This window comes from Rhinoderma darwinii, chromosome 10 (genome assembly GCF_050947455.1).
Source record: "Rhinoderma darwinii isolate aRhiDar2 chromosome 10, aRhiDar2.hap1, whole genome shotgun sequence".
Taxonomy (NCBI): Eukaryota; Metazoa; Chordata; class Amphibia; order Anura; family Rhinodermatidae; genus Rhinoderma; species Rhinoderma darwinii.
The window spans coordinates 66,957,847-66,984,620 of record NC_134696.1 but is presented as its reverse complement, the minus strand read 5'-3'; the positions used below and the strand labels follow the sequence as shown (position 1 = coordinate 66,984,620).

Genomic DNA, 26,774 nt, shown 5'->3' with positions numbered 1-26,774 from the left:
AGACCTGAAAGGGAAGCAAGATCTTAGTACGTTTCATATTTACGGGAAATACCTGTGCGCCCAAGTGACCTCCCCGATGATCACTTAGACGCGGAAGTTCTCTGGCTGCAACCTTACGCTTAGGACAGTTGTTCACTTGATGCTTGTCGTCCCCACAGTAGAAGCAGAGACCATTCTTCCTGCGGAATTCTCTACGTTGTTGGGGGGACACGGAGGCCCCGAGTTGCATAGGTATCTCTGAATCTTTCGGGGAGGAACGAAGCAACGGAGCTTCGGGAGGCATCATGGGGGAGTCGGAGGAGAAAACACATAAACGTTCACGCTATCGTTCCCTGAGACGTCGGTCAAGTCGTATCGCTAAAGCCATAACCTGGTCTAGGGAGTCAGAAGAGGGATAGCTAACTAGCAGGTCTTTCAGGGCATTCGACAGACCCAACCTAAACTGGCACCTTAAGGCAGGGTCATTCCACCGAGAAGCTACGCACCACTTCCGAAAGTCAGAGCAATACTCCTCAACAGGTCTCTTACCCTGACTTAAGGTCACCAGCTGACTCTCGGCAAAGGCAGTCCTGTCAGTCTCGTCATAAATAAGTCCGAGAGCAGAAAAGAAACAATCAACGGAGGAAAGTTCAGGGGCGTCAGGAGCCAAGGAGAAGGCCCACTCTTGGGGCCCTTCCTGGAGCCGGGACATAATTATACCCACCCGCTGGCTCTCAGAACCTGAGGAATGAGGCTTTAAACGAAAGTAAAGCCTACAACTCTCCCGAAAGGAGAGAAAAGTCCTCCGGTCCCCTGAGAACCGGTCGGGCAACTTGAGGTGGGGTTCAAGAGGTGCGGTGAGGGGAACTACCAGGGTAGCATCAGGCTGGTTGACCCTCTGAGCCAGGGCCTGGACCTGTAGGGAGAGACCCTGCATTTGCTGAGCCAGGGTCTCACGGGGATCCATAGTGGTGTCAGGGACCAGGGGTAGACTAGGTATGGGCTTGTTATTATGTAATGGCAGGGGGTAGGGAGACGGACAAGTGAGCCCTAATCTACCCGCCACTCTGTCCCTGCCTACTTGCAACGACCCGCCCTAGGCGACGGGGTACAACTGGGCGGCGGTCCCTGCGCTCAGTAAGTGCACGACAAACACGACAAACATACAAGGAACACAAGCAAGGAAAAGGGGCCGTTGCCCACGGCAACACCGTGAGCAACCAGAGTGGTGAACGAGCCGAGTCAAGCCAGGAGTGTGCGAGGTACAAAACGAAAAGCAGAAGAGTAGTCGGTAAGCCAGGGTCTGTATGGAGCAGGATCAAAAATAGCAGGAGCTGTAGCTGGGCCAGGAAACCACAAGGAAAGAAACACAAGCAATAACAAGCACCGAGGGACAGGAAGTGCAGGCTTAAATAGACCGAGGGCGGGAGCTAGCTGAGTCTGGCCAGGTTACGATAGGCTCTCCCACTCCTAAGCCTGCCAGCCTGAATGGTGGAAGCAGGAGTCAGTCTCAGGGATGTATTCTCAGGTGCTGACTGATTAGTTCTGGGAGTTAACCCCGCTGTGCTTGGCAGATCCTTTACAGTTTCCCAACCTTTTCGGACTCGAGGCACCACTCGAAAAAACAAATTTCCTCAGGGCACCCCTACCACAAATTGTTTTGAGAAAGACAAAAAACAGCTAAAAACAAGCACTACACTTGTAGGGTATGTTCACAAAGCGGTTTTTGTAAGGCAAAAAAAATGTGCCTCAAAATTCCTTGAGGAATTGTTAGCGTTGATTGACATTTTTTTGTGTTTTTTTAAGCTGTTGAAGAGAAAGCAAAAGATGCAGGAAAAAAAGCTCTATCTTCTGCCTCCTATCCATTTCAATTGGAGCTCAGAGGTGGAAACCACTTGAACACCATCAGCCCCCACTCACAGTAAAATAACATCAGCCGCCCACTCACAGTAAAATGACCATCAGCCCCCCACTCACAGTAAAATGACCATCAGCCCGCCACTCACAGTAAAATGACCATCAGCCCCCCACTCACAGATTCCCATTGTAGGTAGTGCCACAAAGCCCCCAGTAGATGGTACTACACAGCCCCCTGTAGGTAGCGCCACACAGCCCCCTGTAGGTAGTGCCACACAGCCCCCTTGTAGATAGTGCCATACAGTCCCTTGTAGGTAGTGCCACACAGCCCCCTTGTAGGTAGTGCCACACAGCCCCCTGTAGGTAGTGCCACACAGCCCCCTGTATGTAGTGTCACATAGCCCCCTTGTAGGTAGTGCCAAACAGTCCACTGTCGGTAGTGCCACACAGCGCCCTGTAGGTAGTGCCACTCCACACAGCCCCCTGGTGTGTAGTGCCACACAGCCCCCTGGTGTGTAGTGCCACACAGCCTCCTGGTGGGTAGTGTCACACAGCCTCCGTGTCGTCTGTGGCCATTTATGGACAGTGATGTTACTGGTTTCTGGAGTGGAATCCCCGTTCACAGAGTCGGCAACGTTGTGGATTGGGATTCCGCTTCAGGAGTTGCCCCTGATGTCATTGTCATTGTCCTTCAGGGAGCTACAGTGGCGCTGGTAGAAAGCAGAGCAGGGAGATACCACCCTGCTCATTTATTGTGGCGTCACAGAGGCTAGCAGCACCACCGGCCATGAGGGGGCCCGGCATGGGCAACCTCATGCACGCTGTCGCCGATAGCAGCCACTATGGCTGGTACAGTGGCAGCGACGCCACTGAGTGAAGAAGCACCCGGGTGGAAAGGCGGCTGCTGAGTCGCCAGGCCCGGGCTAATCTAAAACAAGCAGGGGAAGGTAGCCAGCACAACGCCCCCTTCCACCTGCTGGAGTGATGCACCCTGTGCAAAGGCACACGTCGCACACCCCTAGGGCTGGCCCTGAGTACAAATAATATAGTATATGTTACCTGCAGTCCTATGTAACACCCCAGATAACACACAGTGTGATTACTCTCTGATTACAGATAATGTATTAGTGTTACCTGCAGTCCTATGTAACACCAAAGATAACACACAGTGGCACGTGCCATATTGTTGGAATGCACATCCGCCATAAATACACGGATAGCGTTAAGAGGTTAAAGTGGTTGTCCGGGTTTAAACTTTTTATGTAGGAGCAGGAGAGGAGGGCATCAAATTAAAAAGCAGCCCATACTTACCTCTCTCCTCCCAGACATTCCTGCGCTGAGGACTTCTGTCATCTCTGTTCTGTGTGTACTGTGGTGGTGTACTGTCTACATGATGTCACCCTTTGTATACAAACAGAGAACAGAAGTGATGGGAGTCGCCAATGCAGATACGTCTGAGAGGAGAGAGGTAATTATAAGTTTTTTTTATTTTAACAACTCCTTTAAAGGCTATGTAAACCTTTGAATTGTATTTTTTTATTAAAAATTATTTGAGATACAGCTGCTCTGTATTCTGTATACAGAGCAGCTGGATCATGCGCTGAGACCTGTATCCGTCAGATCAGAAGCACTGACGGGTTCAGTGATAGCGGGTCCTGCGTGTGCCAGTATCTCTGTGTCTCTAACACTCAGGACCCGCTGACCTGACAGATTCAAGTCTCAGCGCTAGATACACCTTCTTTGGATACAGGATACAAAGCAGCTGTAGCTCAAAAAGTAAAAATAATTTAATAAAATGTAATTACAATGTTTCAGCAAACTCACAGATACAAATTTTTATTAAAAAAAAAGAAAAATATATTTTAAAGGTGTACATAGCTTTTAACGTAATCTGAACAGGGTTAAAAATGGCAAAAAACTGTGAATGTGCACTATGAAAACACTGAATTCTGTGCCCATTTGACATTTATTAACACTTTAGTTTTGTTCAGTTCCACCCTGGTGCCGATTTGCCACTTATTGCCCATTTAGCGTCCTTCTGTTTGGTGGCCCCTTGATGCCCATTTGCCATTTACTGCCCCTTTAGCACCTTATGTCACTGAAGAACAATAAAGGGGGAAGAAAATGGCAAATGGGCATCAACGGGGGAACTGAACAAAAGGACACAAAAGGGGCAATAAGTGGCAAACGGGCCCCGAGGAGGCAATGAATCCTCTGCCCACTTGCTATTATTGCCCTTTTTAGACCCCGATCAGTGCCCCCATTCATTTAATGCCCACACTCAGTGACTGACCTGCTGGGCTTCTCACAAACACTGCCCACTGGTGCTGCTGGAGCTGGAGCCACCCTGGAGAAAAATATTTCTTCGGTGTCCCCACCAGCCCAGGAAACGCATAGGCAGATAGCGCGGTGTCTCCTCCCTGTCTTGCGTCCTGAATGATGTCATCATGCCTGTCTCGTCATTCAGGACACAGATCAGGAAGAGTGATACATCATGTGATCACAACGACCAATCACTGCAGAGGAAGTGACTTCAATATGCATGAATGGTCATCACAGCGGACGGCAATTCACCCATAGAGGGGATTTTTGGCAGCTGCGCGGGGCAGGCAGCTTTGAGGTCGGTGCAGTTAGTGAGTGGTACCTGACCCACTGGCATCCCGAGTAGTGACCACGGCGCGGTGAATGCACACCCGCTGGCGCCCCCCTTACAAAGATATTTTCAAAGCTGGTCATTTCGCACTACACATCTCAGGATATGTTGATGAAAATGTAAGTAAAGAAACATTTAAACAACTTTTTATTAATTTAAAAACTCTTTTATACATATATCTCATAGAATAATTATCAGCATTTAGCCCTTTAATCCTTTTCTAAAAACAAATAAAACCAAAATGTATGGTATCCTGCCTTACATGCACATGTTCTTTGTGCTTTCTATAAAATATCTGCATGAGAAAATACCTTAGGAACTCCGGATGAGGATGGTGCTGTATGATGAATGACTGACCTATTGGTTACCAATGGGTCAGCTTCAACAATAGCTCCTGCAATTGGTTTGCTCACCTCAATTATTTGAGGAAGATCCAGCTAGAATATAAAAACAGATACAGTATTGATAAACATTACTTTGCTTTTTAAAGAGGAGTTTGATGATGAATTACATATAAAAAGATCACATTCTCATTTATTTTACTCAAATTATAAAATGAAGCTTTTTAACATCAGAATAAGCATAATGCACTTTAGCAAGTATTTTTTTTTTTTTTACTTCATACAACATTTTTATACTTTAGTGTTTATATTGTAACTCATATTCATAGTACCATTTGTTTTCTGTTTCAAAGTACAGTCATACCTGAAATGCATTACTTGTAGGTGTTGGGGACAAGCTTACTGAAAGACCAGGAGAAGGAGCAAAGAGAGGTGAAGAAGAAGTGGATGAAGAAGAGGAGCTAGTGATGTCATCATCAAAGGAAAAAGTATCAGAAGATGAAGAGATCTGGATCTGGTCTATAGAGCAAAAATATGTATTATCTAGGTTAAATTCAGCTGGAGTTGCCTTTGTTTTTGTTATTATGAAAATTATATCTATTCGTATTGATGTTCAAGCTAAAATTATACAATCACATTGTCAGTTCAAATATCTCCAGATGTTAAGCTGGTCATGTTCATTGGATAAATATCAACCATTTTTAAGTACCCAATCATTTGTTTTCCTAAAAGTTAAAGGGACTTTGCCATTTCATAAAATGATTACATATTTCTAATATATGAAATCACGTTCTGATTTCTGGGACCTGCACTGATCCTGAGAATGTAGGGGCCACAGCGTTGGTTTAGTGCTGCATCCCCATTACAGTTCTTTCCTGCACAGTGACGCTCCTGCCCATTAGCTGTGCAGCATGGCCTTATTAAATTTCTGGGATTGTATAAAATCGAGCACCTAGTCAAGCCTTTACAAATACTTGTGAAAGAATGGACCATTTTAAAGAGCTCGCTAAATTCGAGCATAGTACTGTAATAATATGCCACCGTTACAACAGTCAGTTTGTGGAATTTCTTCCCTCCTAGATAGTCCATGATCAATGGTGAGTGGTAATATTGCAAAGTTTAAGCTTTTAGAAACCACAGCAACTCAGCCATGAAGTGGCAGACCACTTAAAGTTACAGGGCGGGGTCGCCGAGTACTGAGGCGCATAGTACATAAAAGTTCCCAACCTCCTGAGGCATTAACATCTGCACAAAAACTATGTCCCGGGAGCTCCATTGCTTGGGTTTCCATGGAGTAGACTGACTGGACTATGGAGCAGTGGAAATGTGTTCTGTGGAGTGACGAATCATGATTCTCTATCTGCCCATCTGATGGACAAGTCTAGGATTGGCAAATGCCAGGACAGCGTCACTTGCCTGACTGCATTGTGTCAACTGTAAAGTTTGGTGGAGGATAGATAATGCTATTGGGTTGTTTTTAAAGGGTTAATCTAGGCCCCTTAGTTCCAGTGAAGGGAAGGCTGTTTTATCTTCCAGCATGACTGTGCACCAGTGCAAAAAGCAAGGTCCATAAAGGAAAAGTAAGGTGAGTTGGTGTGGAAGAACTTGACTGGCTCGCACTAAGACATAAGCTGACTTAAAACCCTTTTGAATACCTTTTGGATTAACTAGAACGGAGATTGTGAGCGAGGTCCTCTCATCCAACATCAGGGTCTGACCCCACAAATGCTCTTCTGGATGAAAGGGCAAAAATTCCAACTGACATACCAAAATATTGTAGAAAGACTTGCCACAAGAGCTGAAAGCTGTTATAGCTGCAATGGAGTGACCAACTCCATATTAATGTATATGAATTTAGAATAGGATGTCATAAAATCTCCTCTAGTTGTAATATGTAGGTGTCCCTTTACCAGCTATACCAACTTCAGTATCATTACCAACTACATTGCAAAAGAACCAGTGGGATAAACAGTTCAACGGCCAATTAGCTAAATATGATCCTATTTAGTTAACAATATAAGTGGACCAATTGAGCAAGATCGCTGCCCTCAGATTAAGGTAGGGCTTTATACTGAAATAATTTTAATAATTCTAATAAATAGTAGGACAACATTCCTCACCTTTTACTCTATTCTTCATCCCATTTGCCAGTGGCAAGATGTTTTTCTTTACAAGTTCTAAAGGTCCAGGTCGGTGTAATATCTTTTCATTCAAATCTTCAGCCAAGCGAGCTTTTTTCTCTTTAAGTTCATCAGATTCAACTACACCATCTATAACATAGTATATAGCATACATTTAATGTGGATTAATTTTAATTATCTATTCTTTGTAAAGGGAAAATGGGGAGGGGAAAAAAAGAGAAAACGTAACGGTGCTCCTTTAAGGTAATAACGTCGGGGTACAGTTAAAATGAACTTTATGTCGAGGGCAGTTATCTATGATAACTCACCTTTTTGAGTTGTGCAGGTTCATTTTGCAGGTGCAGGTTTGATGCGTGATGAGTCTTTGAAACTATGGTCTACAGTGTGCTAGACCTTGGAGTTTATAACGGGTTTGGTTTGGCAAAGCTCACCAGTCATCAAAACAGATCCAGTGGAAACAGAAAAAGGACTCCTTTTGGGCACCCCTGTGTTCACAATGATCCAGTGTGTTTTTTTTTTTTGTTTTTTTTTGGATAGGTGACAAAAAGGTTCATAATTCATGGGAAACAAACTTTGTTTAAAAAGGTTCTTTATTTTCTATTCAGCAATGCAATAGAAAATAAAGAACATTTTTAAACATAGTTTCTTTCCTGTGAATTACAAACCTTTTTCCACCTATCCAAAAAAGCAACACTGGATCATTATGAACACAGGAGCGCCCAAAACGAGTCCTTTTTCTGTTTTCACTGGATTTGAATGAGCTAGTAAATTATAAAACAATCAAAAGAAAAGCCAATGTTCACCATAATTATAATGCAGAAAAGCAATCTTTGGAAGGATCCTCTATCAATGAGAGACTATTTGAAGTACAGTAGTACTTTGTAGTACGTTTGTTTAGGCAATCTGTGCCTCGGTATACTTTAAATCTTTAATTTTGCATCTGCTTGCCCACAGCATACAGACCGGTATCTCTGTCCTTGGGCACAGAGTTGCAGGGAAAAATATTTTGTAAAAAATCCACGATCCCTCTAATAGTAGGATAAAGGAAGCCTCATGCCTGCTTGACTACAATTGAAAACTAGAAGATTTAGATTATACTGATATCAACAATTGGCCTTTTGTTAGAAAAAAAATTTGACAATTTTAAAATAAATCAAGATTTAAAAAGTGTGGGCACCACTTAATAAATAATACAAGTTGTTTAAATTTTCCAGGCAAAACTTAAAAGAAGAGTAAATTTAATTGAGAAAATATTTATTTTTGCAAATTCTCACTTGTTTGAGGAACAACAATGGATTCGAAAACTTTTGTAAGCTGTGTGCTCTGCCTTGCATGTTACATTTCAGAGACCAGTAAACATCACATCACACAACGACCTCCCAAGTGTGACAAAAATAAAACCAACCTTCAGAAAAAGGCATCTTCATAGCAGCCACTTTGTGTAGTTTGTTCTGAGTCTTGCACTTAATGAAATCCTCTGACTGTAAAGAAAATGAAGTGTAATTCTATGAGTTAATGAATGTAAAGGTTTTATCTATAAATAACACTGGCCACAAACTGGAAAATTGGTCCCCGTTCCATTCAGTATCCCAATATTTTTCACTTTTGGGAAAAGGGTCATGCGCTTAAAGATATTTGCAGTGATAGGAATTGATTTCTATTTTGTAAAAAAAATGTATTCCATTGTAGCAAATATAATTACAATGAAATGTTGTACATGCAGTGTCTGACTGGGGTTCCTTCGGCCGACCATCGAAAAATGATCCTGAGGATCCACCCTCCACCTATACAGAACCTGCACATTTCTATTTTTAAAGGCTATGTAAACCTTAGAAAGTTTTTATTTTTAACCTCTAGGCGCACCAGGACGCAACTGCACATCCTTGTGGAAAGTTTCCTTGCGTACCAGGACATACATTTACCGTGTCTTTCCTGGTGCACACTGTCGGTGACAGCTGACACTACACTGTTGCCTGACTGTCAGCATCACAACAACAGTTAGAATATATTACACTACATAGGTAGTGTACTGTATTATAGTAGCGATCAGTGCTGCAGGTCTTCAAGTCACCTAGTGAAACAAAAAAAAGTCAAAAAAAAAATTTATTCTGAAAGTGTAAAAATAAAAGTTTAAAAAAGAAAATGAAAAAGCAAAAAATGGAACAGTCTTCAAAGGGTTAATTAATTTCTAATGAAAAATCATCTATGACTACATGTGGTGTATTGCCGTACTTGGGACAAATTGCTTTACAAATGTTGGGCGACTATTTCTACTTTATCCCTTTTACAAATTCAACATTTTAGTGGAAAACATGTTGATATTAATTTTCACGGCAATAATTCTAATAAATTCTGGAAAAGATCTGTAGAGTCTAAATGCTCACTATACCACTAGCTAGATTCCTTAATGGAGTCACTTTTGGGGGGTTTCCACTGTTTTTGTCCCTCCAGGAATTTTGCAAATGTGACATGGCCTTCACAAACCATTCTAAATTTGAGCTCCAAAAGCCAAACAGCGCTCCTTCCCTTCTAAGCTCTGGCGTGGGTCCAAACAGCAGTTTATTACCACATATGGGGTACTGATGTAATAAGGAGAAATTGCTTTACAAACTTTCAGGTTATTTTTCTCCTTTATTCCTTGTGAAAGATTGTAGATTTGCATTTTCATGGCTTAATTCCACTAAATAATGCAAAAAAACCTGTGGGGTAAAAATGATAACTATACCCCTATAAAACTTGCTTGAGTGGTGTCGTTTCCAAAATGGGGTTACTTTTGGGGGGTTTCCACTGTTTTGTTCCCTCCAGGGCGATGCAAACACGACATGGCACCAAATACCATTCCAGCAAAATCTGTGCTTCAAAATATAAATGCCGCTCCTTTACTTTTGATCCCTGCCGTGGGTCCAAACAGCCGTTTATTACCACATATGGGGTATTTCCATAATCAGGAGAAATTGCTTTACAAACGTTGGGGTACTTTTTCTCCTTTATTCCTTGTAAAAATTTTACATTTCTATGTTTTTTCCGAAAATTTTCATTTTCACAGACTAATTCCAAATAATGTAGCAAATAAACTGTGTGGTTAAATTGTGGAGTTAATATACCCCTAGATAATTTCGTTGAGGGGTGTAGTTTCCAAAATTGGGTCACTTTTGGGGGGTTTCACTGTTTTGGCACCACCAGACCTCTTCAAACCTGACACGATGCCTAAAATATATCCTAAAAAAATGGAGGCCCCAATATCCACTGGGTGCTCCTTTGCTTTTGAGGCCTGTGTTTCAGTTCTAAGCACACTAGGGCCATATGTGGGATATTTCTTAAAACTGCGGAATCTGGGCAATATATTGAGTTGCGTTTCTTTGGTAAAACCTTCTGTATTACAGAAAAAATTTATTAGAAATTAATTTTGGCAAAAAAAAATTACATTTGTAAATGTCACCTCTACACCTCTGCTTTAATTCCTGTAAAAACGCTTAAAGGTTTAAGAGACTTTCTGAATGCTGTTTTGAATACTTTGAAGGATGCAGTTTTTACAATGGGGTGATTTATGGTGACTTTCTAATATATAAGGCCCTCAAAGTCACTTCAGATCTGAACTGGTTCCTGAAAAAATAGCTTTTTGACATTTTATTGAAAATGTGAGAAATTGCTGCTAAAGTTCTAAGCCTTGTAACGTCCTAGCAAAATAAAGGGACGTTCAAAAAATGATGCCAACAAAAGTAGACCTATGGGAAATGTTAACTAGTAACTATATTGTGGTATTACTATTTTTTTTTACAAGCACATACGGAAAAAGCTCTTTCTGCAAATTTTCTCTAAATTTTGGTGTTTTTCACAAATAAATATTGAATTTCACGACAAAATGTTTTAACTAACATAGAGTACAATATGTCACGAGAAAACGCTTAGATAGGTAAAAGCATTCCAAAGTTATTATCACATAAATTAATACGTCAGATTTGAAAAAAATCTGCTGTGTCCACAAGGCCAAAACAGGCCATGTCCTGACGGGGTTCAGGGCTACACCGTGCATGAGGCGAGATGATATCTCACCTCAGGTGGCGGCCTGTTGCCTCTCTGAGTGCGCGTCAGTGCCACTGAAACCAGCCGCTGCCACCCCCTCCTGCACTAATTGTACTTGCGTCTATAGAACGCAAGTACAATTTGATCTGTAAGTGCTGAATGGCCGGGCATAAACCATTCAGCACCTTACAATGCTGATTGGCAGGGCAGAATGACATGCCTCACCAATCAGCGAGTTTCGACGACACGCGCCGCTTCCATTGATGGAAGGCGCTGATTTGCGAGGCAAGTCATTCTGCCCTGCCAATCACCACCTTTCAACGATGTAAGCGGCACAATGACATCATCGTGTTGCTTGCATCATTCAGCCCCAACAGACCTGCACAGAAGAGAGCAGGCCTGCATTGACACAGGACGGCGCAGAAACGGGATCAAGGTGAGTATGTAAAGTTGTTTTTTTCTTAAAAGGTGTGCATCACATTATCTACTGGAGTGGAGGGCTATATATTGAGCACAATCTATAGAGAGAGCTTTATATAGGGAGCTATATACAGTGGGGGGCTATAAGTAGAGAACTATATACAGGGGGGCTATGTGATGCACTATACAGGGGGGCAATATGCGGGGCACTATATACAGGGGGCTATATGTAGGGCAATATCTACAGGGGACTATATGTAGGGCACTATCAACAGGGGCATCTATGTAGGGCACTATCTAAAGGGGGCTCTATGTAGGGCACTATCTATGGGGGCACTGTCTATAGGGGGATCCATGGGAGGCACTATCTACTGGGGACTCTATGGGGGCACTATCTATAGGGAGCACAGTGTATGGTGCTATTATAATCAGGGACAGTGTATGGTGCTATTATAATTAGATGTGCAGTGTATGCCACTATTTTATTTATATTTAGGGCGTAGTGTGTGGTAACATGAGAATTTTATCTTCGTTTGTAGGTGCAGAAATGTTTGAAAAGTGAGAAGCTGAAGAAATCTGAACGGCTAACTGCAGAAATGGATCGTGGCCGGGAGAAGTCGTCATAGAGGTCTGGACTGGATGGAGAAGAAAAAAAAAGAACAACTAGAATCTGAGATGTAACCAGTGAGTCACTTAATATAAAAGTTTATTCTGTCTCTGATCAGTACTGTAGTCACTGTATGATTTGCTGTGAGATGATTTTTTACAGCAACTCCCAGCATATCCTTATTGTTCGGGCCATGCTTGGAGCTGTAGTTTTATGCCATACAAACCTATACGGCAGGGGTTGCACTAAATTGAGCTGTATTTGTGTTGTATTTATGTACTGCCCTTTGCTCTGGTGCTGTATAGATTTTTTTCATAAGTTATTTTATTATTGTTGTTTTTAAAATTGGTTGTATATATATATATATATATATATATATATATATATATACTGTATATATAAGCAATTTAAAACATTTGTATGTTAAGAAGATTGACAGCTATTTAATATTTAAACGCATGTATGGTACACGCCTATATGCCCAAGAGGAAGCCGGAAGGGCGAAACACAGGGTCGGGTTGCATTATTTGGCGTGTTACAAGAGCTTATTTTATGCTTTTATCTATATCTGTTTTTGTAAGTATGGAATAAACTCGTGGAATTTGTAGTTTCCCAAAGGTAGTGCACTATCTCCTTTTTTCTCCCTTGCTGGAGATCTAGAACATCAAGTACGAGGATATACACAGCAAGCAGTTGCATTTCTGCAGTTGCATTTTTGTGTGGAACCACAAGTACCAGCGAGACACACACACACCGGTGGAAATTCGGATCGTTCTTTCTGCATGCTAGCTGGGGGAAGGTCAAACCCTTGATAAACATTTCAGGCTTCACATCCACAACCGTCTGAGCGGTAAAAAACTATCAATTTGTCTCTGTTTTTTGTTCTGTTGAGGATTTCCTCTCTTTTTAACCTGCTCCGGTTGTTCATCTCCTTGTTGAGATATTTCAGTGAGTAGGGAGCTGAGTTGCATATTTGGTTGTATATATGTACTGAGCTTTGTTCTGGTGTTGTATATATGTACTGAGCTTGATTCTGGTGCTGTATTTATGTACTGAGCTTGGTTCTGGGGCTGTATATATGTACTGAGCTTGGTTCAGGGGCTGTATATATGTACTGAGCTTGGTTCTGGTGTTGTATATATGTACTGAGCTCGGTTCTTCTGTTGTATATATGTACTGAGCTTTGTTCTGGTGTTGTATATATGTACTGAGCTCGGTTCTGGTGCTGTATATATGTATTGAGCTTGGTTCTGGAGCCTTATATGTCAGAGCTTGGTTCTGGAGCTGTAATTATATAGAATATATTTATAATAACAAAATTGCAGGGCAGATGGAATTGTTTTCAATTCATTGTATATTTCATGGGAACCTGTCAGGTAATTTTAACCCCTTGAACTGCCATCATGCGGTAATACATGATCTGACAATATTTCCAAACATTCCCTTGTATTTTTTTTTCAGATCCAGCAAAATCTATAAAATCGACTTTTAAAATGACGCACACTATATGCTATTTACTCATTAAAGGGTCATGGGTCTATCCTGAAGAGTCACATAGTTTGCCTCCAAATCCAACTTTCCATGCTTGATTGACATCCCCCTGGCTGTTATACATCACTACTAGTCTACTCCAACTTTCTCGGATGTGCCATTGCCTTGTACTACTTGGGCATGCACCGTGCAGAGAGGTGTACTCTGCCCGGCTGCACCGCGCATGCTAGTACAAGTCAACGGTGTATCCGCAAGAGTTGGAGGAGGCTGTTAGTCTTGTAGAACAGCCAGGGGGATGTCAATAAAAATCTGGGGGCGCCATTTTAATTTTCACCTCAGGCAGCAGAAAAGCTAGAATTGGCCCTGAAGGGGTTAAATAAAAATGTCAGCCAGTGCGTTTTTTGTTCAACTTGCTTTATCGTTCGCTAAATCCTGCACCCGTCCGGTCCACGGGACTACCGGGTTCAGTGAAAGCAGGTCCTGCCTTTAATTGTATTAAATGCATTATCAACTTTGTTGTGAGCATTGTTCACACAGGACACATGATCAATAGTGTCAAATAGGTTATTTGTAAATCAACCTATAAGAAATAGACTTTAGTGGACAGTAAGTGGCTTCAAAATCTGCTTGCACTGTCTTTTGCCCATTTGGGGCCCATAAAAATAGCCTGGGTTCACTAGTCATAATTGGTGCACATATGTCTCGCCTGATAGCTGGAAAAACTATATGATTGCAGTGTATTATAAAGGACAGCCTTGAAAACTGTAAAAAAAATTTCTTTAAAGAGGCTCTGTCACCAGATTTTGCAACCCCTATCTGCTATTGCAGCAGATCGGCGCTGCAATGTAGATTACAGTAACGTTTTTATTTAAAAAAAACGAGCATTTTTGGCCAAGTTATGACCATTTTTGTAGTTATGCAAATGAGGCTTGCAAAAGTCCAAGTGGGTGTGTTTAAAAGTAAAAGTCCAAGTGGGTGTGTATTAGGTGCGTACATCGGGGCGTTTTTAATACTTTCACTAGCTGGGCGCTCTGATGAGAAGTAACATCCTCTTCTCTTCAGAACGCCCAGCTTGTGACAGTGCAGATCTGTGACGTCACTCACAGGTCCTGCATCGTGACGGCCACATCGGCACCAGAGGCTACAGTTGATTCTGCAGCAGCAACAGCGTTTGCAGGTAAGTCGATCTTACCTGCAAACGCTGATGCTGCTGCAGAATCAACTGTAGCCTCTGCTGCCGATGTGGCCGTCACGATGCAGGACCTGTGAGTGACGTCACAGATCTGCACTGTCAGAAGCTGGGCGTTCTGAAGAGAAGAGGATGTTACTTCTCTTCACAGCGCCCAGCTAGTAAAAGTATTAAAAACGCCCCGATGTACGCACCTAATACACGCCCACTTGGACTTTTACTTTTAAACACACCCACTTGGACTTTTGCAAGCCTCATTTGCATAATTACAAAAATGGTCATAACTTGGCCAAAAATGCTCGTTTTTTTAAAATAAAAACGTTACTGTAATCTACATTGCAGCGCCTATCTGCTGCAATAGCAGATAGGGGTTGCAAAATCTGGTGACAGAGCCTCTTTAATTAATTTTAACTGTAGAAAAAAATAATATAGGCAAGCCCAATTATTTTTAATCTCCCAATTATTGACCTTGTGGATGGGATTGATAGCAAGGTGACAGTTTTTGCTGATGATACAAAAATGTGTACGATACTTAAAACCCTACTTTACTATAAAATATTACAGTAAGCCCTAGATATGCTGGCAGCATGGGTAAAAACATGGCAGATGAAATTTAATGTCGATAAATGTAAAGTAATGCACCTAGGACACAAAATAGTACTAATGAATATATATTAAATGGAATTGAACTAGGGATAAAGGAACAAGAGTAAGACCTGGGTATTCTGGTTACACATAATATGATTTTAAGGTGTATAAAAAACCTGTGATTCAAATGTAATATTACCCCTCTATAAATCCCTTGTGAGGCCACATGTTGCATATGGAATTCAGTTTTGGGCTTTAAGTTGTAAAAATAATATAGGAGCACTGGAGAGGGTTCAAAAGCGGGCGACTAGATTATTAAATGGGATGGGAGGTGTCGCTTACAATGAAAGACTAGAGAAAATGGGCTGTTCAGCTTGAAAAAAAGATGCCTTTATAGCCGCAGGCGAAAAGTGCCGTGAAAAACACGGCAAATGTTCTGTCGGCAGGTCAAAATCTGCCACAAAAAGTTCCTGAAGGAATTTTGAGGCAGATTTTTCCGCCTGCAAAAAAAAACTCAGTGTGAACAGGGTCTTAGGGGTAATCTTATTAACATGTAAAAATATATGTGTGGTCAATACAAAGAACTAGCTCATGATCTGTTCCTTCCAAGAACTCTACAAAGGACCTGGCTACATCTATTGCGTGTGGAAGAAAGACGTTTCAGACATATTAAAGGGTTCTTTACAGTTAGGGCATGACCACACATGGCGGAATTCCTCCGCAACTGTCCGCATCAATGCCGCACCTAATCCGGGTTGCGGATTACGGCTGCGGATCTGCACAAAATGTGCAGAAAATTGATGCGGACTGGCCGCTGCGGACTGCAGGAAAAGTGCTTCCCTTCTCCCTATCAGTGCAGGATAGAGAGAAGGGACAGCACTTTCCCTAGTGAAAGTAAAAGAAATTCATACTTACCGCCCGTTGTCTTGATGACGCGTCCCTCCTTCGGCATCCAGCCCGACCTCCCTGGATGACGCGCCAGTCCATGTGACCGCTGCAGCCTGTGCTTGGCCTGTGATTGGCTGCAGCCGTCACTTCCACTGAAACGTCATCCTGGGAGGCCGGACTGGAGACAGAAACAGGGAGTTCTCGGTAAGTATGAACTTATATGTTTTTTTACAGATACATGTATATTGGGATCGGTAGTCACTGTCCCGGGTGCAGAAACAGTTACTGCCGATCGCTTAACTCTTTCAGCACCCTGGACAGTGACTATTTACTGACGTCTCCTAGCAACGCTCCCGTCATTACGGGAGCCCCATTGACTTCCTCAGTCTGGCTGTAGACCTAGAAATACATAGGTCCAGCCAGAATGAAGAAATGTCATGTTAAAAAACCAATACGCTCCGCACCACACATAACATGTGCATGACAGCTGCGGACTTCATTGCGGAACTTAGAATCTCCATTGAAGTCAATGGAGAAATTCCGCCATGAGTCCGCAACCAGTCCGCCACTGCTCCGCAACAGACAGAGCATGCTGCGGACACCACATTCCGCTCCGCAGCCTATGCTCCGCAGCGGAATTGTACGCATCGTGTAAACGAACACTGCGAAATTAAAGTGAAAGTCAATGGAGAAACGGCTCCGCTGCGGATTAACGCTGCGGAGTGTCCGCAGCGGAATTTAAGTGAAAATCCGCCATGTGTGAACCCGCCCTTAGAGTGGTCAAGCTATGGAATGCCCTTCCCCAAGACATAGTAATGGCAGATACTATGTCAGCATTTAACCCCTACTGACGAATGACGTATACTTACATCATAGGTGGGTAGGGGAAGTATGGAGCGGAATCACAAGCTGAGTCCACTCCATACAACCCGGGTGTCAACTGTGTGTTGCACTCGCTCAAGCGCGATCTCGCTAGTTTAACCCCTTAGTTGCCACTGTCAATAGTAACCGTGGCATTTAAGCATTAGAAAGAGGGGATGACCAGCAGCTCAGGGGCCTAATGAAGGTCCCCAGGTTTGTCATCTTTGTACACCTATTAATTAGGAGAGTGTCAAAATCATGATGTGCTGCAATACATTAGTATTGCAGTATTTAGTGCAAGTGATCCAACAATTGCTGGTTCCTCTAGTTTTTTTAATGCTCAATACAAAATATTAAAAGTTAAATAAATAACTTTTTCCCATTTTTTTCTCCCTGAAGTAATGTTTAAAGAAATAAAAATGAACATAACTGGTATCGCTGGTTCAAGTCCCCTTGGGGACTAATAAATATAAGAGTAAAGTTAAGCATTTATTATATACAAAACTTTATTAAAAGTTTAAAAAAAATACCTTTTTCCATTTTACCCCTAAAGCATTTAAAAAAAATAAAAAATAAACATAATTGGTATTGTCGCATCCGTAAAAGTCTGAACTGTTACAATATAACATTATTTATCCCGCACAGTGAACGCTGTAAAAAAATGTAAACCGTCAGAATCGCTGTTTTTTGGTTACCTCATCTCCCACAAAAATGGAATAAAAACGTACTAAAATGGCACCAAAAAAATGGTACCGTACATGCAAAAATAAGCCCTCATACTGCTCAATCAATAGAAAAATGTAAACGTTATGGCCCTCAGAAAGTGGCAACAAAATAAATTGTAATTTTTACAATGAGTTTTTTTCCTGTAAAAGTACATAGTAAAATATAAAACAACTGTACATGAATCTGGTGTTGCCGTATTCGTATTGACCCACAGAATAAAGTTAACATGTAATTTTAATTGCACAGTGAACGCTGTAAAAATTAAGCATAACAAACAATGGAGAGTTGCTGTTTTTTTTCCCATTCCAACCCACAAAGAATTTTCTTTACATTATGTGGTACAAAGAATGGTGCCAAAAAAAATTACAACATATTCTGCAAAAATCAAGTCTTTATTCGGCTATATCGATGGAAAAATAAAAAAGTTATGGCTTTTGGAAGGTGGGAGGGAAAAAACGAAAATGAAAAATGGCTGCGGTGGAAAGGGGTTAAAAAAAGGCTAGATGTTTATTTACTGTCGAATTACATTGAGGGTTAGAATTAATCTAACAACGAATGACATGTAATGTATTGAGAAAGGTTGGGCTTGATGGACCTGTGTATTTTTTTCAACCTACGGTATGTAACTATGAAACAATCATTAATAAATGGTATTAATTATCATTATCTACTTGTGGGTTTTATAAATACATTGTATTTATTAGTAATGAAATGTATCTCATTCTATATATCTTCTAGCATATATGGCCTTTCTTCTAACATATTAGAAAAAAAAAATCATAAAAGTCATAAGAATGTATGGATTGTCTTCTATTTAGCATTTTTCACTGTTATAATACTAGGGCACAAGTTGCAGAAGCATATTTTTTTAAATGTTTCTTAGTAAATGGATTATCGTAATCAGTTATGCATCCCTTGGCTAAGTTCACATTTCGTTTTTACTGTGCTGTATGTCTGACTGCACGTTTTGACATGAAAAAACTGTGTCAAAACGTGTACCACAGTGTGAACATTGATTTCTATCGGCATGACGGATGGCCTAATGGTGTAGTTTGTGCATACATTTTGGTGTTCTTACGTTCTATCCTTTTTTTTTTTTCCATGTCCTGGAAAGCGTAGTCTACTACGATTTTCAGTATTCTTCCAAAACGTATACCACACATATACTATTTTATTTGTATTGAAGTCAATGGTGACATATGGACGACGTATGCAATCTTAAATCCTTTTGCATACATAAAACGTGTATGTTTTTGTCACCATATATGGGAAATCTTGACTTTACAAAGTTTGATTTAGCTCAGGAACCAAAAATAATTATGCGTTTCTAGAAGTAAGAACGGACACAAACGTATAAAAACAACGTCGTATACCACAAACGTGTGCACAAAACAAGATGTGAGCTTAGCCTTATCTGGTTTCACACATGCAGTTTTTGAGCCAAAGACAGTAGTGGATAAAAGAAAAAAGGAAAAGTACAAGGCCCTATGCACACGAACGTGTTTTAGCGTCTGCAATTCATCCTAAAAATGGGGATGAATTGTAGACCCATTCATTTCTATGCAAACGGCCGTGGTGATTTGCGGATGGCCCACGGATGACACTCCGTGACCGTCTGTGCCGTAATCATGGGACATGCACACGGCTACAGCTGTGTGCATGAGGCCTAAGGCTGGGTTCACACAGAGTTTTTTGCAGGAGGAAAATCTGCCTCAAACTTCCGTTTGGAATTTTGAGGCAGATTTTCCTCTGCCTGCACGCCGCGGGCATAAAACACGCTTTGTCTGCCTCCCATTGATGTCAATGGGAGGTCAGAGGTGTAAACGCCCGAAGATAGGGCATGTCCCTTCTTTTTTCCGTCAAAAAAAAAACTTTGCAAAAAACTCAGTGTGAACTCTCCCTAAACGGGGTTTTACACTGGGCGATTATCGTGCAGATGAACGTTCATATAACACTCGTTGCCGATAATTGCCCTGTGTAAAAAGGGCAGCGATCAGCAGATGAATCGATCTTCTGCTGGTCGTATTGTTTTAAAAAAGTAAAATATTATCTTTGTCGGCGGAACGTCTCCCTGTGTAAACAGGGAGATGCGCTGCCAACATGATGATAACGTACGGAGTGACAGGAGCAAACGTTGATCTCGTTGATCGGCGCTTGCTGCACCGGCCGACTATAGGCAGATATAAAAGGCCCTTAAATTAAAGACTTTTATGTATATACATATATATATTCTACCATAGAATCATGTTTGGTTAAAAAACTGCCACACGAACTGCATGTGTGAATCCAGCTTAAAACCCCATTCACATGTAGACTATATTTCTGCTGTGCAATTGCGGGCATGCTGCTGTTTGAAAAATATGCAGCATGCCTATTGTGCTGACGATTTTCCCTGGCAAAAACTGCATGTAATATATGCGCGGCGTCTGAAAATACATCTAAACATACGCTGTTTTGTTGGGGCTTGGACAGATCTCAATGCGGCCTTGCAGTTTCAATACCTAAATGTTTTGATATCTCACGCAGTAAAATACAACATTAAAAATTGGTCCTACCAATTAATATGACAGTGATTCAAATTAAATTAAATACAAGAAATTGTCCTATCATTTTACACAATGTGTCCAACCTTCATGGAACAGACCACAAACTGAAAAAAATGGACACTTACTTTATTTTGTCCCAAAGTTCCATTTTGCTCTGGGAAATGTGTATGTGTCTTATTGACAGCTGGGAGGACAATAAAATATGTTAGTTGTTCCATTAGACATTATATTAAAAACATTATTTGCTGAAAAATAAATACGATACTGTATTTACCGGAAATGTTATTTGATTTTCCCTCACATGTTATTTGTTATCTAAAGATAAAATATGTATGTACAGTAAAAGCTAAAATTATAAAAAAAAACAAAAAAAAAAAACATCATCTTTGGCACCTATATACTGTACTAATGTAATGATCATTTTGCGTGATGGCAATCCAAAGAATATGAACTGCTACCTCAATATAATGTATTTATAATGCTGAAAAATGTAACAAGTATGAACATATTAACATAGAGAAAAGGTTGTTTACTTTTACAGCAGATGTGGAAAGAAAAAAAGGTATACATCCTTTAAAGTGAACCTGACAGTTCTGCTGACATGTCTGTTTTGTTAAATACTTGTATTTTCTATAACAAACAAAAAAAAAACAATGTTGGAGCATCTTTTCTTAGATTTCTGTAATATGCAATTCCTCAGTTGTTCCTCATGGAAAAGTATAAATAAATTTGAATCTGGATGGTACCATTCCCCTTGTCTGTACACACTCTAAGGGCATGACCAGATGTGGCGGAATTGCTTTGGAATTCCGCTGCAGACAGTCCGCAGTGGAAATCCGCAGAGTACGCGTTTCTCCATAGCTTTCCACAGCTTTTTAGTTGGGTTAGTTTACACGTTGCGGACAATTCCGTTGCGGAGCATAGGCTGCGGTGCGGAATTTGGTGTCCGCAGCATACACTGACTGTTGCGGACATGTAGCGGACTTGTTGCGGGGTCATTGCAGAATTTTTCCATTGACTTCAATTTCCTTCCCTTTTAAATTTTTCCTTCCCTTTTAAATTTTTCCTTCCCTTTTAAATTTTTCCTTCCCTTTTCCCTTCCCTTGGTTGAACTTGATGGACATGTGTCTTTTTTCAGCCGTACTAACTATGTAACTATGTAACTATGTAACTATGTAATGGAGAGTCAAAATTACGCAATGAAGTCCGCAGATGTTATGTGTGCTGCGGAGCGTATTGGTTTTACTAACATGATAGTTCTTCATTCTGGCTGGACCTATGTATTTCTAGTTCTACAGCCAGACTGAGGAAGTTAATGGGACTCCCGTAATTACGGGTGACTACGTGTGTGCACCCGTAATTACGGGAGCGTTGCTAGGCGACGTCAGTAAATAGTCACTGTCCATGGTGCTGAAAGAGTTAAGCGATCGGCAGTAACTGTTTCAGCACCCTGGACAGTGACTTCCGATCACAATATACATCAACCTGTAAAAAAAAAAATCGAAGTTCATACTTACCCAGAACTCCCTGCTTCTTCCTCCAGTCCGGCCTCCCGGGATGACGTTTCAGTCCAAGTGACGGCTGCAGCCAATCACAGGCTGCAGCGGTCACATGGACTGCCGCGTCATCCAGGGACTGATAGAGAGAAGGGAAGCCCTCTTCCCCTCAATAAGCAACGGCTAGTCCGCATCAATTTAATGCCCATTTTAGGCAAAGCCGCAACAGAATCTGCAACGCAGATTCTGTGCGGCATTGATGCGGACAGTGTATGCAGAACTCCGCCACGTCTGGACATAGCCTAACAGTGTCCATTCATTGCTGACACTGTGTAGGATAATGCCCTATTGACATGGGGAATAGTAATGCCCAGTTGTCTATTTCTTAACAGGAGGAAAAAAAAAAAGGCACAATGCAGAGTTCTAAGAAAAGATGCTTCCGAATTGTTATTTAATGGGGAATACATAATATAAGTATTTACTAAAAAAAACACACAGAAAAAAACATGTCCTTATTTGCCTATTTAAATTTCAGGATTTAAATTGCATAAATGATAATTGCTGAATATGGTCTTCATTGTCATTTACTGGTATTTAGTTAAAAAAATGAATATATTTATTTAATAATTTCTAACCAGGTCACCAGAAACTTACATGGCATCAGGTTTCGTTCAGACATTTGTTCTTGTGATCGACGATGCTGCATTCGCAGTTGAAGAACTGAAAATAAATATTAATAAACAAGATTAGCTAATAACATTAGAACATATTATGAAGTAGTAGTTCTGTGAGCCTTATTTCCATTCTTTTTTTTTCGTAAAGTCCCTGTAAGTACTTTTTTTTACTTTTTTAATTGTTCACTGTTTTTTGTAACTGGGATAATGGACAGCAAGATTGGAGGTTTTCTTCAGTGCACAGTTTGCCATATGTATGCACGACTGGAGCAGGAGTTTCAGGGTCAATAGCTTTGTGGCAGATGTGGCAATATTGCTCACCTGGAAGCTCATTTTAGTAATTTGGAGGAGAAGAATGCAACACTGAGGGCGATAGACAATCCTGAGCAGAGCATTCTGAGCAAGGAGTTAGTGGGGTAGATCTGGATGGTAGAGAAATGTGCCAGGAGAGCTAAGTTGGGCTAATGTAGTTAGGGGCAGTAAAAAGGATTCCTAAAAGAGTAAGGCAACTCCTGTTTCTGTTATACAAGCAAAATTGCCAAATCGGGGGATGATGTTATGGGTGTCAGTTTCAGAAATGACAGCCCTAACAGCTCTGCTAATACTCGGGGGATGGTAATGCAGACAGGACATTTAGTGGATATTGGAGATTCTATAATCAAAAAGACGGATAGAATAATTTCTCGCCAAAATTACCTCAACTGAGTGATTTGCTGTCTCCCTGGTGCAGGGTTCGGCATATGGTGGAACAGGTAAATAAATTGCTGGAAGGGGCAGGTGATAATCCAGCTGTTGTGGTTCATGTGGGAACCAATGGCAGAATAAATAGTAGGTGGAGGAGCCTTGAGAATAATTTTAAATAACTAGGCTACAAGCTGAAGGGAAGGTCCTCCAAGGTTGTATTCTCTGGAATACTGCCTGTGCCATGTGCAAAACAGGAAAGAAAGCTAAATGCATGGCTTAAAGAGGCTCTGTCACCAGATTTTGCAACCCCTATCTCCTATTGCAGCAGATCGGCGCTGCAATGTAGATAAGAGTAACGTTGTTTGTTTTTTTTCAAAAACGAGCATTTTTGGCCAAGTTATGACCATTTTTATATTTATGCAAATGAGGCTTTCTTAAGTACAACTGGGCATGTTTAAAGTTATGTACAACTGGGCGTGTGTTGTGTATGTACATCTGGGCGTTTTTACTTCTTTTACTAGCTGGGCGTTGTGAATAGAAGTGTATGATGCTGACGAATCAGCATCATCCACTTCTCTTCGTTAACACCCAGCTTCTGGCAGTGCACAGACACACAGCGTGTTCTCGAGAGATCACGCTGTGATGTCACTTCCTGCCCCAGGTCCTGCATCGTGTCGGACGAGCGAGGACACATCGACAAAATGTTGGTGTAATCTGTAGACCCCCGAATATAACTGAGGAGATGGAAGGTCAGCTATATAAACAGATGGAGCGGGCTGCACAGGGGGGGTACTGTAGTGATAATGGGAAACTTTAAAGAGGCTCTGTCACCACATTATAAGTAGCCTATATTGTACATCATTTGATCGGCACTGTAATGTAGATTACAGCAGTGTTTTTAATTTAGAAAAACGATCATTTTTGACAGAGTTATGACCTATTTTAGATTTATGCTAATGATTTTCTCAATGGACAACTGGGCGTGTTTTACTATATGACCAAGTGGACGTTGTACAGAGGAGTGTATGACACTGACGAATCAGCAAAACACACTATAACGCTACTCATGTGTCATGACAATGAATATACATTACCTCCAGCCAGGACGTCATGTGTATTCATTCTCCTGACCACTTCTGTAGCATCTGTGTGATTTACAGCACAGCACAGCGAGATCTCACTGTAAATGACAGTTTACAGCGTAATCGCGTGAGACTAAAGCTAATATAGGTCATATCTCCGTCAAAAATGATCATTTTTCTAAATAAAAACCACTGCTGTAATCTACATTACAGCGCCGATCACATCATATACAATATAGGCCACTTATAATGTGGTGACAGAGCCTCTTTAATTATCGGGATATTAATTGGTGTCATGGTTCGGCTTTAACTGTGAAGGGGAGAAATTTCCTTAACTTGTTGCAGGAAAATTTTATGGCCCAGTTTGTGGAAGACCCGACTAGAGGTGAAGCTCTGTTGGATCTGGTCATTTCTAACAATGCCATAGACTGGGTACAACTAATGTCAAATAACAGTACAAATGAAAAATTGGAGTGCTTAAAATCTACTTTGGGGAATTATATTACAACATTTATACCTATAGGTAACAAGTATAAACGACTAAAATGAAACCACACATGGCTTAAACCTTCTGTAAAAAATTAACAAAATCAACAAAAATCCAAAATAAAAGGCAGGTGGCCAGAGCTAGTAAAACAAATCCCCGAAAATTCTTTAAGTACATAAATGCAAAAGACCAAGGTGAGAACATGTGAGACCCCTAAATAGTGGTAATGGTGAATTGATCACGGGGGATCAAGAAAAGGCAGCGATGCAAAATGGGTTCCTTATCTCTGTATATACAAAAGAATAAAGAGCAGCTGATGTAGCCGGTGCCAGTGCTGTTAATACATCAATTAATATACTGAATTGACTGAATGTAGATATTGTCCAAGCTAAGTTAAATAAAATAAATGTGAACAAGGCTCGGGGACCAGATGGGTTACACCGAATTTGGTTTCGTTATTTCTGTCCCACCGTTCATAATATTCTGAGATTCTTTAGTGGTTGGTATAGTGCCAAGGAACTGGAGCAGGGCAAATGCGATGCCCATTTTCAAAAAGTGTTCTAGGTCTTCCCCGGGTATTTACAGATCAGTAAGCTTAACATCCATCATGGGGAAAATGTTTTAGGGGCTCTTAAGGTACTATATACAGAGGTATCTGACAGAAAGTTGTATTACAAGAGCTAGTCAGAACGGTTTTACTAAAGACAGAAGCTGTCAAACCAACCTGATTTGTTTTTTGAAGAGGTGAGCAGAAGCCTAGACAGAGGGGCCGCTGTGGATATAGTGTTTTTGGACTTTACAAAGGCATTTGACACTGTCCCTCATAGACGTCTAATGGGTAAATTAAGGACTATAGGTTTAGAAAGTATAGTTTGTAATTGGATTGAGAATTGGCTCAAGGACTGTATCCAGAGAGTTGTGGTCAATGATTCCTACTCTGAATGGTCCCCGGTTATAAGTGGTGTACCCCAGGGTTCAGTGCTTTGACCACTATTATTTAACTTATTTATAAATGATAGAGGATGGGATTAATAGCACTATTTCTATTTTTGTAGATGACATTAAGCTATATAGATAATAGCTATATAGATAATAGCTAAGGAAGATGTTCATAAATTACAAGCAGATTTGGACAAACTGAGTGTTTGGGCATCCACTTGGAAAATTCAATGTGGATAAATGTAATGTTATGCATCTGGGTAACACATAGCCTTGAAAAGTGATGACTAAGAGGAAAATTATTAAATTGTATAAATATATGAATGGTCCATACAAAAAATATGGTAAAATCAACTCAAAAGACATGGGGGCACTCCCTCTGTCTGGAGAAAAAAAAGGTTCAATCTGCAGAGGCAACATGCCTTTTTTACTGTGAGAACTGTGAATCGGTGGAATAGCCTACCGCAGGAGCTGGTCACAATAGCTACAATAGATGGCTTTAAAAAAGGCTTAGATAATTTCTTAGAACAAAAAAATATCAGCTCCTATGTCAATGTGTAGAATTCTTGTTTGAATATTGATCCTGTCTGATCGCCACTTGGGATCAGGAGGGATTTTTTTCCTTTTTAGGACAGATTGGTTAATGTCTTATGGTATTGTTTTTTCTTTAACCTTATTCTGGATCAATAGTGATAAAACAAAGTTCTAGAGTTTACCCTTATACCTTTTCTTTCTCCCATCGCTTGGTTCATCTTGATGGACATATATCTTTTTTCAACTGTACCCATGTAACCATGTAACAATGTAAGTTCTCTTTTATTGGTGCAATGTTGAACTGTATGTATGTTCCATTGAAATTTATTCTGTAGCAGTAAAAGTTTAAGTCAGTGTGATTGGAACATAGAAATCATGATTGATCAAAACTGCAGTTTCACACATTTTCTTTCAATTTAAAAATTTGCAAAGTAAAAGTCCTTTTAGACCAGCCAAATTCGGCTGTAACAACGAGCGCCGATCAACAAGACAGCTTGTTTATTGGCGCTCATTTGCTCCTTTCACAAGGAGTTATGATCAATAATGTATAGGGACGAGCGATCGTTAC

At 40.9% G+C, this 26,774-nt stretch overlaps 1 protein-coding gene across 1 annotated transcript in view; it reads right to left on the bottom strand.

Annotated features, from left to right (window-relative positions):
- LOC142662607 (myocardin-like) overlaps nucleotides 1-26,460 on the bottom strand; it is a 43,854-nt gene extending 17,394 nt beyond the window's left edge. The window contains exons 1-7 of the mRNA XM_075840819.1: nucleotides 26,397-26,460; nucleotides 22,461-22,526; nucleotides 20,436-20,494; nucleotides 8,377-8,452; nucleotides 6,951-7,100; nucleotides 5,195-5,349; nucleotides 4,801-4,926 (exon numbers count right to left, since the gene is read on the bottom strand). Of these exons, the coding sequence (XP_075696934.1) occupies nucleotides 4,801-4,926; nucleotides 5,195-5,349; nucleotides 6,951-7,100; nucleotides 8,377-8,452; nucleotides 20,436-20,494; nucleotides 22,461-22,526; nucleotides 26,397-26,460 (696 nt within the window). The remainder of the gene's footprint in view (nucleotides 1-4,800; nucleotides 4,927-5,194; nucleotides 5,350-6,950; nucleotides 7,101-8,376; nucleotides 8,453-20,435; nucleotides 20,495-22,460; nucleotides 22,527-26,396) is intronic.
- Nucleotides 26,461-26,774: the final 314 nt, after the last annotated feature.